Here is a 16,079-nt window from a genome sequence, read left to right on the forward strand (position 1 = left end):
TAATGTCAAAGCTTGATTATTATTATTATCTTGATTATTATTATCACTGGAATTTTATATTTTATCGTTCAAATAACGATAAAAAAAGTAAACAATACCTAGTTCTTAAAAAATATTCACTTAATAACAATTATTTCCAAAAAGTATCCGACATAATCATTACAACGGAAGCATTGTGTTTATCGCGCGCGATTGGCACATATATATATATATATACATATCTATATCTACATAACACACAATTAAACATCCGTTCAAATTTTATTTTTTCGGAAATGTTGCACTGGTACCGCGGTTTTTCTCGTGCGATCTCGAGCACGATTTGGAGGAGTCTTCGCGGAGGTTCCGTTGAGAGCGTTTTTGCCATCTTTCTTCTGCTTCTTCTCTTTCACTTTCCTACTCTTGATTGCGCGCTCTCCCAACTGAGCGAAGGGAAGAAGTCATCGAAAGGAACGGAGAAGACCAGTACGTAACATGTACAGAGGAGGCTCTCTTGGTTTCAGTGCCATCAGTGGTAGCTAAGGCCTTAAATAGAGACAGACCGATTTCCTGCCCTCCTGTTTCTTTCCGCACGTGAATCTCCGGGAGACTTCTTCACTCAATCGCGCGGATCTCGGCACGAGCTTCAAGTTCTTGCTGCGAAATTTTTTCGAGGAGCACTTCAATCGTGACATTTATCTCGGACATTAATCCGTATTAAGCTCATGAATTATTTATTCAGAGAAGTGCTTAAAGAATTTAAGCGCATCTTCATTGCAGGGAAAATTATACCTTTCGAAAAAGAGATGTTGATTTAAAAGAATTGAATTAATATCGTCGCAATCTACGATGAAAAAATAAACATTTTTGTAGTTTATACTTTATACTTTATTAATTACCGCAAATTCATGATTTTACTTTGCGGCGTATCGAGAAGCTTTTTAAGTTTCATAAGATGACGGCGAGCCTAAACAAGATCCGAAGCTTTCCCTGTATCTACAGTCGCCTGTATGGTACCCGTCATCCGACTAATCTGAATCATTCGGCTTGCTGGGAATACCGGTGGACCAAATCAGCGCCGTTAGAGTTCCTTCGGATACCTGGTTCCGCAAATATCCAGAGGCCTGCTTGGAGCCTTGTTCCATCATCGGTTCTTCGCGGCCCTTCCCGCCGGAGTATGCGACCAGAGAGAGAAAGAGAAACGGAAAGGGAGGGAGAGAGAAAGAGAGAGAGAAAGAGAGAGAGAGAGCTTCCTTGTCTCTCTGTCTATCTCTCTTTTAGCTCTCTTACTCTCTCACAGCCACCACCCGGACACTATCCTTCGCCCTCCCGCGGCTCTCATATCCGTGGCTGCGCTCTCGGTTCAACTCGGCCTGCCACCACTGCCACTACCACCGCCGCCGTCGCCGTCGCCGTTGCCGATGCCGATGCCGAGGCGCACAGCTGGCACAGGAGGGAAATGGCTTCGATGGGCCCGTGGGCCACCAGACGCGCGCGGAGCGCCTGGAGAACGACGAAGGATGGATGCGCAGCTGCGACGGACGAGGACGAAGTGGGGCAGGTCGAAGAAGAATTTCAACCTCCGCGGAAAACAGAGGAGAAGCGATATCTTGTACGGCGGCGGGGGTAGGCAGACAAGTAAGCAGGCAGACACAGTCAAGGCATCGCCAGACCAAGGAATTTTTGTTCTAATGCGCATCATCTTCCTCAACCAATCTTTCACGAACGAATACTTTGCTTTTGATTTATTACAGGTCACTTCTTGATCGTTCGAGCGAATTCGGACGATCAACGAAATGAGGCACAATATAAACAGACGAGTCGGACTTTAAATTAAAATTGTTTTTATTTAATCTGTACTAGTCCATCTCTCTTTGCAAGTCACCGAAGAGAGAGGATATCCTTTTAGTCTCTGTCATATTTTTAATAGACTTCGAAAGATTCTAAATTTAATTGTTTTCAAATGAGTTCATTGAGACAGGAGAAAGAGAAGAGTATCGTACGTTCCTTAGATATCCGCATTTGTTGACGCCCGGATAGTAACAAGGAAGATAATGAGACGAGATACGGTCTCTTGTCGAGGGGAAATAAAGGATCGACCATGGGTCGAAGCGTCGACCAACGCGATACACATCCTTCTCTCATCCTTTCTGGGATGCTCATACCATAGTTTCACATGCTAAGGCAATTATATAACGATCAAGCAGGAATTAAAATATTTCGCGCCACGATGCGACAGTCTATAGTTTTGTTTTATCATTTAAGTACATCAATATATATACATGTATAAATTTAAACGCGCGCACGCGTGGTATCGTGTTTTTATCGTGCGACCGAGAAATTATTTTTGTAGTTAATATCGTATTTACTTCGACGACAGTTCATGCACCTGCGGCAAAATATGCAGCTGCGACTGCATCGACGCCATCTTCATTGCATCATACGAGCAAGTTTGCAAAGACAACTATTTGACACAAAATATTTCTTTCCTTTTATGAACGCGTAATCTATTTTGTAAAAGACATTTCTTGTATAGAAATTGTATAGTCAACTTTTTTTTCCTTTCTTCTCTTTTGTATAAAATTTATTGTCTGAATTGAAAGAGGTATAATATACACTAAAAATCTGAGATTTTAAGGTAACAAAAAAAACAAAATAACGTATTATTTGGGATTTCAAATAATAAATCACAGTAGTCACTTTTTGTATAGAAATATAACATAAAAAAAAATTTGCAGGTGCAAAAGCTGTTAATGACTGTTTTCGTTAAAAAATGTATATACAGAACTCTTTTCTTCTATAAAAGAATTAAAATTTCTATTCACTAATAGATCGCATAAATGCTATAAATTAAAAATAAACTTGTTTATACATGACTTTTATGTATCTTTGAACAGAGCTTTTATTTTCGTCATCGCAATAATCTGGTATGTTAATAATTATAATATAATAATAGCTCAAGCAGATATATGTATTCATACATATACATGTTTATGCAATACATATATTTATACCAATATGTTTGCAAATACTTATGTTGCCGAAAATTTGAAAACTTTAAAACTTAATCCGGGAATAGTCACCTAATTTTTTTTGCGTAAACGATTATCTAGAATAATTTTTATACCCCAATTAAAAGTCATTGTTATTAATTATATATTGCATATTTTTTATTGTTCTCTAACTTATATTTAAGAGCAAGATATATATATATATTTTTTTTTCCAGAAAATGTTGAGTAACTCTATATATATAGTTACTCAACATTTTCTGGGAAAAAAAATATATATATATAATAAGAAAAAAATATAAATAAAAGAGAATAAACATATTAAACAATTTACAATATATCTAAAAATATGACAATATTTCTAAAAAAATAAAGATATCAGTTGATAACATGCTTTTATATCGCAGGTTTCGATGGGACTGCATATTTAACAGTTCGTAAAGAATAGTTATTAAAAAAAGGATATGTTATATAATACTCATTTTATAGCAATTTAAAACAAGGCAAAGTCGTTATCATTATAAAGTAATTTATATGATAACGACACTTATATAATATTGAGTTTGCTCTTCAAGAATGTACAAAAATGTTGTATTTGTTATTAACAAAGTATGTTTTGCATTAGATAAAATTACAATTATGTTATTACTTGTTATGCTTTAAGCATTTACACATACGTTTTCATTCAATTCTTATTTTTCATATTTTATATTAACTGTTATAATTATATGTTATTTATTTATTATAAACATATTATAGGTACTTATAACATCATTTAAACTCATTAAATATTATTTCAAATTTATAACATGAACTTTTATCATACTCTTTATTAACTTTTAATAACGTAAATGATCACGTGATTTCTACACCCTAGCAAGTTTCAAAAAGTTAGTACTTATAAATGTACAAATATAAATTTCTATCCATTATTCCTAGATTAAGTTTGAAAAAACAAAAAAGAAAAGTAACTCTGGATTCTCTCTCTCTCTCTCTCTCTCTCTCTCTCTCTCTCTCTCTCTCTCTCTCTCTCTCTCTCTCTCTCTCTCTCTTGATCATTAAACAGAACTACTGTTTCATTTTTTCGACGCTAGAGTGTAAAGTGAGAATAGTCACCCCAAGTAACTATTCTCAGGTTAATTCTTATATTTGTAGGAATTTCAAAAGCACGAATGCCCGTTTTCACCAACGTCGTTTAACTTGAACCTTATAGTCCACTCTTATAGTTCACTCTTTGTCTGTTTCTAAGGGAGACTGTTAAAAAAAACAAAGAGTGAATAAACTAATAAACTAAGATTCAAGTTAAACGACGTTGAAAAAGGACATAAATAAATTATGCTTTACTCTTTTCTTTCTCTTTCTCTCTTCCTCTTTTTGACAAAAAATTATTCCGTTTTAAAAACTTTTGCTCTTTCCATGATTTTATTTTTGAAAGTTTGCAAAATATAAAACAGAATAGCTAAGCATTTTTATCTACACTAAGAAATCATATTTTACCTGAGTCTTCATTTTTTCAATTAGTCTGTCGAGAAAATATAATACGAATTAATTGAAAGTAGTAAAAGCATCCTAAATGATTCTAAGACTTTTTTTACTTAGAATCATAAATTCTGCGGATATATTAATTCTGTTTAAATTTTCAAGAACAGAAAAATGTAAAATAAAATACTCGATAATTTATCTTAAAAAAGTTCTCAAAAATTATTAAAAGTAAAACCAGAATATAGATATAGATTCAATATATGTTTATATAGATTCTATTTATAGATCTATTTATTATATAGATTCAATACGTTTTTCTTTTGCATATCATAATAATTTAATCCCATGCATTTACATTCGAATTAAACTCGAATTAAATCAATTTGATACGAATATAGCACTTGGTATGTACACGTGTCAGAGGATCAGTATAAACAAACCACGCAGGAAAGTTCTCTGAGAAAATTCTCTTGTCAGACAATGAATATATATAGGCAATTCATGAAACATAACAGCAGGTAGGCAGAAAATAAAAGACGTAGAAATGTCTTCGAAAAAGAATACTCGTAGGTCACATAAAATAAAATATTGATAGCAAAAAAAACAGTTTTCTGTTCTTCCTTTCATCGTTTAATAATTCCAAAAAATTAAACCCAGGTGTATATTCTTTGCTTCCCTAATATGGATCTACATTTCCAGGTATCTCCTATAAAGGTCCAATGGTTTTTCGAAGGTTTTAGACTGCTCATTACAAAAAGAAAAAGGATGATATCTTTGGTACACACGGATGTACGCTAGGTGGTTCACCCCTTTCCCTCTCTATTTCTTTATCTTTCTCTTTTGAGAGCATACTACTCACGTGGTTCCTCTGCTCTCTGTGTCTCTCTCTTCTCGCCTGCGCTTCCTCTCATCGTTGCCGGCGAAAGAGTACGTGAGGGAGAGGTAGGTAAAGAGAGACAGAGAGAAGGCCGCGCGGTCGAGAGCGAGAGGGGAGACACCCTTCATCCTTGAGGTGGGGTCCCAGCCACCCCGCTGCTACCGCTTCGCCGGGATCAATACCCACCACCCCGACCAAAGTCCAAGCCACCCTCTCTCTTTGCCTGCGCCGTCCGCTCTGTCTGCCTGCCAAACCTGCTAAGTCGCGCGCTCGAGTCTCCAGGGAAGACTTCCACGAGCGGCCGCCTCTTCCAGGCTTGCGCTTTTGCGATCTAGGGATCGCTCATTCACGATCAGGTCGATTAGGTCAACCCGTTTGGTCCTTCCAACCTGGTTCCGAACTAAAACTCTCTTTCCGCCTACGTTGTGACGGCGCGATGCAGCGGTCGACGTTAACCTCGTTCGACCTGTTGCTCGCATGATGGAAAAATGAATCTACTTAGCGATTTAGGTCCATTCAAACGGTAACGAAGAATATATCCTCTTCGTAGATAGTTCGTGTATCAACCGATATGTGTGCCCTTGAGAGCCTGGTTCTCCGGAATATTTACACAGCGATACGGAGTGGAGCATGTAATGATCTCCGAGATCCCCAATGCTAGCGGCAAACAGTGACTCGTGCTACTATTCTTTGTATCGCTGTATCACAATCAAATATGTACCATACATAATCTCGAAAATCTCATCGTATAATTGATAAAACGAATAAATATTCGACATTGATATATTTCCATTAAGGTATAAAATTAAAAATTGATTTTAATCACAATTCACAAAGTCCGTATTGTTTAAAATGCATCTAATAATTTATGATATTAAATTAAAATGGCGCACGTGTCAACGAAGATACGAATTTCGAAATTTAAACGCACGGATAAGAAACGAAATGTGATATTTCGATAAAGCATCAACCAAGTTGCATCTACGTGTTTACATCCACTATGTAGATGAATCGACACTTTCCTGTATATCGTTTGGTCCTTACAACAAAATCCTGTTCGAAAAATCCGTGCACAGATTCCTGATGAAATCTATTTAGAACTGGGAACTGACGAGAAGGATCTGGTTTCACATTCGGGTTTGACGAGTAACAGACGAGGCTCCGCGTGTGCCTTTCTGCTTCATAAATGCACGAGATGCAGCAATACTACGAAGCTCTAATAATAAGAAATTAAATAAATCCTCCAGCTAACTCGAGAAAGGTCCAATTTCGATTTTAAACTTCCTGACGTGTTCGATTTTATTAATAAAGTCGAATATCGAATAAGAATTCTCTTCTTTTCTAACGATAAATGAAACGTCGTAATAGTCATTTTTAATTTTCTTAGATAGTAAGATAGTAAATGACTTCTCGATATTTTCTATTTTAAAGAGAGAAAAATCACAAAATTATACTCAATAAGACATAAGCGTGACGAATATCTGTCACATTCTCTAAACATTGTGTTTCACATTCGTGATGTCGATACAAAAATCCGTCGAAGAACGAGGAACGTCTCAAAGATAGCTAGTATTTTGCACGCATTCGTGATGGTCTCGCTTCGGTTCAGGAGCCTGCTCTATCCGGCTCTCGTTTTAGCGGCGGTCGCGGCGGCTGCGGCGACGCGAGAGGGGTCAGAGTCCGTTCAGAGGGCGACGAAATTGCAAAGGGGATCGCCGGAGGGGGCGAGCGAGAGAGAGATAGAAGAGGGGCTGAGAGGGCGGCTTGATCCGAGGGTGGCGGCGATGCTGGTCGTGACGGTGCGCGGTGGGTGGCGGTGTTGGTGATGGTGATGGTGATAGTGGTGATGGTGGTAGTGGCAGTGCGCGATGGTAACGGACGGTTACCGGCCGCCGGGCCTTTGGATCACACACGAATGACGTCACTCTCTGGCGTTACCAGGATACCGGGGTTCGGAAGGCGAAGAAGACGCGCCATTGCCACGCAGCGGTCTCCGGATCTCCACGCGATTAATCGTGATTGTAACCTACGACGTTTCGTAATTCGACGATGATGCGACGAATCCTAAATTAAACAGCCTAAAATCTGGCAAAAGTGAATAGAAGAATTTTCTCGCAACGCTCGTCTGGTGTCTGATTTTGTTTAAAAAAAGCAATTTCTTTGTGAATTGTTCACTCGAGAGATATAGAACCAAAAAATAGAATTAGAATTCTTAATGATGTATTACAAGTTTCCACGAAATAATTTGTCAATTTCACAAACATATCTTCTCTTGGATTTCTTACCTATGAGTCTCCAACGTTCAACATTGAAAGTTTTGAAAATATCTATGAAAACTTGATACAATATAAAATGAGAAATGATAATAGTTTCACAAATGTAACTGTTCTCCATTTAGAAATCTTTTAAGTATAAAAATGCTTTACAAAAGCGGTTCCATAAAGAAAAAATCTACTTCATGCTTCAATAACAAGCCGTTTCTTCCAAACACAATTTTTCACACAGGTAATATTTTAGAAAAGCTCAATTGTGTAGTTTCTATTCTGCTGCGAAAAACTGGTCAGAATTTTCTCTACCTAATTCTTTCCACCTGCGAATATGTTTATTTTAGGGGGAAAGGGGAATTTTTTTGGTACATAGAAATCTACAAACGTTGATCAAAGTAAGTGTCTATTTCGTCCACCAAATATATTCCATTATTTCATTAAGTATCAGAATTTTCACGCAGGTAATAATTTCACTAACTCTGTTGTCAATCTAAATTTGCACATACTAATCGACTTTTCTCGTAGCGAGAGAAAGCGTGTTCAAGTTCGGGGAAGAGAAGCGGGTCTGGAATAGTACTTCCCGCCATAGTGGTACCGCACATGTAAACGTCCTGCACACAAGAGAGGTACACGCGTGTGCGTGCGTTTATGTGAAAAAGTGACGCACGCAACACACAAACGCGCCACGTACGGTCGAAACTCTCATCACTGACATCTGGTTACGGTCTCCTTCGCCCAGGGGACTGCGGACAAAGACTTTTCCCTTTTCTTCAAGGTCTTTGGACTGGATTATATGCCACGAACGGTCGACCGCCAAGTTCCAGCGAAAAGATGAGACCGTTCTGAACATGAAACACGCAGGCCAAGTAGGAACATTGTTCGATTGTGAATTCTACTTTTTCTTAATGTCTGCATTCTCAATTACATTATTAAACTAAGGTCGACTCTCTTAAGCTCAAGTTAAATTAATGAAATCTCTTTCATTCTCGCCAGTAAAGCGCGAGACGCTGTTGCTGAGAAACACCCGTGAGAAAATATTAAAATATCGACGAACGCAAGGATTGAAGATGCGTAGGTCGATCGTGGATAGGGCCGTAAGGTCGGGATAATCGAGTCGAAAGGCTGGATGGATCGAGCCCTTCCAGTCGGTACCGGAGTGGTTGGTCTCCGACAGGCATGGCAGTGACTGCATAACGACCCTAGCGGTACCGTTTCTATGGTACCGTTCGTGGGGATTAACGCCCCTCTTGCGTCGTCGCGGCCGCTCCACTTTCATCCGGCGGCGGCGGCGGCGGCTGCTGCTGCTGCTATTGCTGCTGCTGCTGCTGCTGCTGCCGCTGCCGCTGCCGCTGCCGCTGCCGCTGCCGTCGCTGCGGGGTGAGACCAGCCTTGGCCTGGGACCATGGAAACTGGATAGCCTTCCCGTAAAACACGCGCGCGCACATATTGGTCGATCGCGTATTATAATTATCCCAAGTCTTGGCTACGCGGCACTCCGAGAGGCACTTGGAAAAACTCTCGTCATCGATGTCGATCCATCGATCAAAAAATAAATCGCGTCTCCAATATGATAGCTCTTCCAGAAACTACCTTGGATAGACAGTACAAAGTTACCCACGAAGCTGATAAAATATTATCTATAATATAAAAACTCTGTGGAACGTTTTATGATAACAAAGAGAAGAATGGAAAAGAGAGTAAAACATATTTTTAAAAAAGCCAGTTTTATATCAGGAGAATGCGCTTTACATGCTTAGATAAAGCGCATCTTTTTAAATAACTTTCTAAAACTTTCAAAATATTCAATCAGTGAATCATTGCAGATTGACGAAACAAAATGTTCTTATAAAACAACAAAGAACAACGAAAAAATTTTTATCGACAGCAACATGATGCCAAAGAAAAGAGTCATTTTATTTAGTTTTAAAAATATATTAGGTAACAATCAGTAGGTGATAATTCAAATAAATAATAAATATTAATAAGTATGTTAATAAAGAATTGTCTATTCAGCGGCGATATAATGAAGAATGACAAGAGCGCAGAGGCATTAAAGGAAAATTCCAGTTGAAGATAATGCATTATGGTGCATCACCATTGTTGGTTTCTATATTATATGGAAAAATAGCTCTACTATATATTAAACGGTAGACAGTCCAGTGTCAACTGACAATAACCATGAACCGAACATGTGATACGCAATCATAAAATAAATAATCGTACGTAATGTTTTGTTGCTTTTGTGCTAAATGACTGGCTATCATTGTGGGTACATTTATGTAATATCAAATATATATACCTATATATAATTATATAGAAAACCAGATAAATTTAATTCCATAAATTGCTCATTGCCCACGCTCGAGCGTTTCACTGGCTCAGGCGCGATTTATTTTATTTTATTTTTTTGCCAATGCAATGTATCGATGTGTACACGCATCGAGGTAACGTCTTGATAGCGATATCATAGACGAGACGCAGCACCGCTCAACTGCGAGGTTACGCATGGCGTCATCAACAACATATTGTCACCGTTTAACCTTCGTGTCATCGAAGCATTGATACCGTAACTATATACGATACGGTAACTGACAAAATTATTTATTTACCCGCCTGTTCGAACGATATCTTCTGCGTGCACCAAATATACATTTATTTAAAAAAAAAAAGAAAAAAAACGTATTTCACGATTCATATTCAGAAATGAATGTTCTCCAGTGGACAAAAATTGGCGATACCAATGAAAAATATCATAACTGCAGCAGAATTGTAATTCTTTTAAAAGATTTATTGTAATTTTCTTTTCAAAAGTTTGTTAATTATAGCAATTAAAATAGTGAAAAACAAAAATGTAAATTACATAGATTATAGTTGCGATATCTTTTTTGAAGTACTTTACTACTAAAATAATGAAGAAAAATGATTATAAGTGAAAACATAATCACAATGCTTTTGATGTTGCCGAAAATTGCTGGACAAGTGACTTTCTCAACACCTATCATTTATCATACCTAGACGCAGGTACTAGAACGCGTTTGTCTTCGAAAAAGACCGACAAGTAAACTTTCAAAATTTTTTCTACGGTGTAATTTTTCTATTGTAAGACACAGTTTTAAATTTAAAACGTTATGGAATAATGGGGCGTAATTTGATCTTACAATTAGATACGTTCGTATTTGAAAATAATCTTCAAAAGAAAATTGATAAATTTTATGAGTCACCAAATGTTTAGTTAAGTTAATTGATTTCCTATCTTTTCATGTGGTAGACGTTAAATAGAAGACATCAAGAATGTGAGAAAAAGGGTAATAACATATTTACGATACAAACACAGAAAAATAAGATGCACGCACGCATACTATCTTGCAGATAAGCGGAGATTGGAGAAGGAGAGGGTGCGTTGCAGAAATAGTCATCCCGTTATCGACACCACCGTACGTTTGCTTATCGTTCCACGGTCAATATTTCGCTCCCTCCGGCTCGTTTTTTCTGCAACTTTGTCTTCGCCTCACCTCTCTTTCTCTATCCCGCTTCCCGGCGTCGTTAGCGTGCGTTTGCGCGCCCATCAGTATGCTCACCACTTATCCCAGCTTTATCGGCCGATAATACCAATATCTCGGCCATCATCAAAGAACGATTATAAGAAAACGGAGTAATATTCTCTATATTGTAGAAACTCTTTCTGGTGTACAAAATTCTTGCGCTGCTGCGCATTAACGTGCTCGCGAAATTGCGCAAATAGATACGCGATCTTCGCGATGTTCAGAAAGAAGAAATCGAATACGATTGAATACTATTCGCGAACGCGAGTTTAAAAAAATTATCTATAATAGAATTTTTCAGAATTTTTAGTTCTCTCTCTATCGTGCAAATAATATTAATAGAAAATATATTTTTGTACCTCTTCACATCATAGTATTGCAATTTTATACTTGGTTTTGAGAAATGTTTTTTTTTTTTTAGGAGGTTCGATGGCTTCAGCGGAGAGAGTAGTGGGACGCGGGGGTTCTGGAAACAGCGCACTAGCGTTTGTAGTGGGAATGAAGGGGATTGCTCTGACTGGTCGCCGCGTGCGTATAATGCGTGCTGCTGTTCACGTCGTTCACGACCGTGGCAGTCTAGCAGACGAAAAATTAAGCACGTTATGCTTTAATAATTAATTTTTCTACGAAATGTGCGGTAACCTTCCCTTTTCTTTCGCTCATTTATTTGTAAATTATTAAGTTACATGTGCATATTTTTCTTTCGTTATCATTTGCATTTTTTCTTGCACTTATTTCATTCTGAAGGTATAAGGTATATGCAATATATCATTTCCCATAAAAATCTATGTTAAAAATGCAGTCAGTTTCATGAAATCTTAATATGTTGTTCTGGAATGCAAAATAGAATTATGTGAATTTTTTGGGAATTTTTCACCGTCCCGTTTTGAAAAAAATTTAATCCAAAAATTGTACTTTTTAAATTTTTGGAGTAGTTTTTTTCTCAAAACGGGACGGTGAAAAATTCCTAAAAAATTCACATAATTCTATTTTGCATTCCAGAACAACATATTAAAATTTCATGAAACTCTCTGCATTTTGTTGTAGCCATCGAACCTCCTTAAGGTAAAACCAATTATTTAATTTTTATTTAGCTTGAGAGATAAGAACGATTAAAAATACAACAATTAAGATAATAGATTTTAACAGAAGTATTCTGTTACCTCCTATTTTCTTGTTTTCGATTTCGATCAGTTGATAATCAGCGGTTAACAATCAGTAATGAATTAAACATAGGGTACTCACCATTTAATACTCTTCTTTATGATGTTGCTTACGAGCTTCTGCGATTTTCTCGACGATACGAACGGCGGGGTGACGCTACACATCTTTCGTTTCTCTGCCTCGTTCGTCGTTTTCTCAACTTTAGATTCTTCAATGATGTTACTCTCTTCGTTCGCCTTCAGTACCGAGTTTTTAACCCACTCTACTATGTGATCCGTGCGATCAGTCGATAATGTAGAATTGTTAGCAAGCTGTTCTTCAATAAGTTCGCCAATCGCGGTTGGAGAACGGACAATTTCTAAATTTAATTTCTCTTCTGTCTTCTCAGAAGATTCTATAGAGTCTCTTTTATCTTCTACGGACACGGAAGTAGTACATTTTATTGCATTGCCAGCCGCATCGTCTGTCGAAACGTCATCTTTCTTCTTTACCGTTTGTTGTTCTTCTTCATTGTTGTCTTCGTCACTGTCTTTAACTGTTGCAGACTTGTCAGCGTGCTGGAGCATCTCCATCGCTAAATCTCCATGAACAATTTTTAAGATATCGTTTAGATTGTTCTGTTTGGTGGTAGGGCAAAAATGGTATTCTGTAACGGACTCGTTACTCGTTTCTATAGAAATGTCATCGGAATTCTCTCTAGATTCAAATTCGGTAGTTTCAGATTCAATCATTTCTGAACTTTCTACCCCGTCGAGATTAGTTGTCTCTGTCAAATCTCCATTGCAATCGGTTTTAGAAGCATCGATTTCAGAAGCATCGGCTGTAGGAACATCGGTTTTAGAGGTATCGGTTTTAGAAGCATCGGTTTTAAAAGCATCTTGTTGGCTTTTAGACCTAAGTAAATCTGCACCTTCAATTTTCTCTTCATCAGCAGTGGCGGCTGAAGCTTCTTTAGAAGTAGATGGTTTGTCAAGGTCAATGTCAATTTGTTCACGATTCTCCTGCTTATCAGGGGAAACTGCTCCATCGTCTGTCAAAAGAACCTCTGGTACCGAAGACATCTCGTTTTCCGTTGATACAGTAATACTTTCTTCTGTATTTTCTGCCATTGTTGCCGGATACAGAAATCAGTTTTCCGGCATCTTAATTTGATGACGAATGATGAACTTTTAGTATTTTAGAAGACACATTGTTACCATCTGAGTCGTCTTGACCATCTTCGGAGCGAATGGAGGAAAATATCTTCCTATGTTCTTCACAACTTTGCCTTTCGATTACCTCTTCGGTTCATTCCTATAATAAAACAATAAACTGTTAAAAATTACTACTTATAAACGATGCATACTTAAAATTTGATACTTATTGAAATAATCCTATATTTTTATTTAACGCATGTATTAGTATTGCTATCATTAATGCATTATTGATGTATATTATCATTATAAGATATATATTATTTCTATTATAAATGTATAAGGTTCAGCAACAATTTTTGTTCAGATAGATCTCTACATTATCGAGGGAGCATTGCGAGGTTAGGAAACGCCATGTACTAGACAAGATACGATTTATCGTTTAATTTCACGTAAAAGCCGATGTTATTTCTCATTTCGTATAATATTAATCGTATCGATTCTCCTCCCCCTCCTAAAAAAAAACGTTCAATTGCAAACGCAATCGCCGCGCTACGACGTTCCATGGCCTGACATTAACTACGCACGATACGTTGTTAACAAGCAATTCACAGCATGTTTAATAAACACTGAATGTGCCGTCGCGCAAACTCCATCGTAATTCTCAGCTACGTATCTTTCCGCGCAAATGATGTCCCAGACAGGTTGTCACCATTTCCGCGACGAAGGACAATGGTAGTAGGTTCCTTTTTTCCCGGTATTTACTCAAGAAATACGATGAATTCCCAAGGACTTACGCTTGTAAGGCTGCCGGTGAATCATGCTCCTCCGACCGTCATTTTACAGATTAAAGGGCATCTTCGGAGACCCTTCGAGGCCCTAATGAGAAGTCGGTTTCTTTTCTACCTGACAGAACGGTCCTAAAGGGCTGATTAACCTCCCGCAGAGAGTTCGTTCCATCGGCAATCAACGAGACATCAGCCGTCCCTCGTCCCTTTCCAAATCGCCTTTTCCACTTGCGGTGTGGTCGACACCGATTCCGGGTTAAGAATTGTCACGGCGCGCAACGGACGTTCGATCGCTGCGCGAATCTCATCTCGCAGCTCGCAGGACGCAGGAGGCAAGGAACAACGTCTTATATCGCAGGAAGGTAGATGCGCGAGAGAGCGCGCCCGCGCGCGCGCGCGCCTAACCTCTGAAGTCTGAGGTAACGTAACCGGCGTCGATGGGACGGGACGGGTGGCGGAGAGGGAGGAAAATGCGGCGAGATAAGATCGTCGTACGTACCTCGACCACGTACCACGTACTCGGGAGAAGTCGGCTCCTCGGAGCTGCGGGAGAGAACTCGCGCGACGTGTCAGCCGTCGACGTCGGCCCGGAGCTCGTCCGTGGGAAGCGGACGATGACGACAGCTTGGATTCGCGATTCGCGTCGGAAATGGCAGCGGAGACTGCGGAGAGCGCGAGCGACGAGCGAACGACCGACCGGACCGACCGTTCGCGGCGGATCGACGTGGCGGGACTCAGGCGGGAGAGAGAGAGAGAGGGCGAGCGCGAAAAAATTCACGAGGAAACGCGAGAACGCGTAGAAACACAAACCCGTATACCGGCGAGGCTGGTGACCACTGGTGACGGTGACCTTACTGAACTTTATCCGTGCTGAAACGCGCACTACTGGCGCTCGAAACTCGAAACGTCATCCGAGAGAGACAACTTCACGCGCCGCGGCGTTCCTTCTCTTTTTCGCGCGGTACAGTCCTGCGAGAAAGTTCGCGCCGTGTAGGATGAAATATGGCCGGTATCGCGAAAATTGATTAAACTTCAGCGAGGATTGTACGCTCATTGTAATATACGCTCTCAATCTCAATGCGCATGCCATTCTCTCTCCGGGTATTCTCTCTTTCTCTCTCTCTCTCGTTTCCCTCCTCGCCCCTCTCTCTCACTCTCTCTTCGCTGATTTTTCTGTTGTTTGAGAATAATACACGAGAGGACATTCCAAATATGAATAGGATCGATTCAATCAGACCTTTATCAACTGCTGTTAACCGCAGCGAGCGATATATTGATCGAAATTTACGCAAATTTTAGTTCGACGACCGAAACCGTTTCAGTCGTTTTGAGAACGCTCAAATTGCAGTTCTTATGTTTTATTTTGTGTGTATCAATAAACATTTTTAATATTTAGGAATTTTAATTTTGATTTGTAGATTTACACTTGACAAATCAATAAGGAATCGATAAACAGGTTTTTGAGATTCTGGACTTTCGATCCAGATTGTAGAGATTAAAGTGTACAGTTTTTATCTAAAATTTCCTCGAATCGAGGGCGAGCGCTGCTCTTTAATTGGATTTATTACTTCGTGTGTGGAATTGCAAGAATACGATAGTGAAATCTGAAGGGAGACAAAGAAACTTACCGAACAATGGGGCAGCAACGGCGTTCGCGCTTTTTTTTGCGCAAAGTTCATTTCCCCACATTTCAACGAGGCGGTCTATTGAGTGAAGTCATCAACGGAATAATATATATAGCCGAGAGAGTTTAATTTTCCGTTCCCGCAAATTTTATAGCGTTCGCGATTCTCGCGTCGATTAGAATCGCTGCATAACGCGAATTCACGCACAAATT

At 38.9% G+C, this 16,079-nt stretch overlaps 1 protein-coding gene across 5 annotated transcripts in view; it reads right to left on the bottom strand.

Annotated features, from left to right (window-relative positions):
* The window catches only part of LOC143898379 (uncharacterized), a 49,890-nt gene extending 34,848 nt beyond the window's left edge, over positions 1-15,042 (bottom strand). For 3 of the 5 annotated variants that reach the window (XM_077407813.1, XM_077407812.1, XM_077407810.1), the window contains exons 1-2: positions 14,252-15,042; positions 12,403-13,614 (exon numbers count right to left, since the gene is read on the bottom strand). In XM_077407813.1, the coding sequence (XP_077263939.1) occupies positions 12,403-13,430 (1,028 nt within the window). In that variant the 5' untranslated portion in view covers positions 13,431-13,614; positions 14,252-15,042. The remainder of the gene's footprint in view (positions 1-12,402; positions 13,615-14,251) is intronic. The other 2 variants (XM_077407811.1, XM_077407814.1) reach the window with 2 other exon arrangements.
* Between the last annotated feature and the right edge of the window lie 1,037 nt (positions 15,043-16,079).

The sequence above is a fragment of the Temnothorax americanus genome, unplaced genomic scaffold (genome assembly GCF_048541705.1).
Source record: "Temnothorax americanus isolate GAGA-0224 unplaced genomic scaffold, ASM4854170v1 Scaffold23, whole genome shotgun sequence".
Taxonomy (NCBI): domain Eukaryota; kingdom Metazoa; phylum Arthropoda; class Insecta; order Hymenoptera; family Formicidae; genus Temnothorax; species Temnothorax americanus.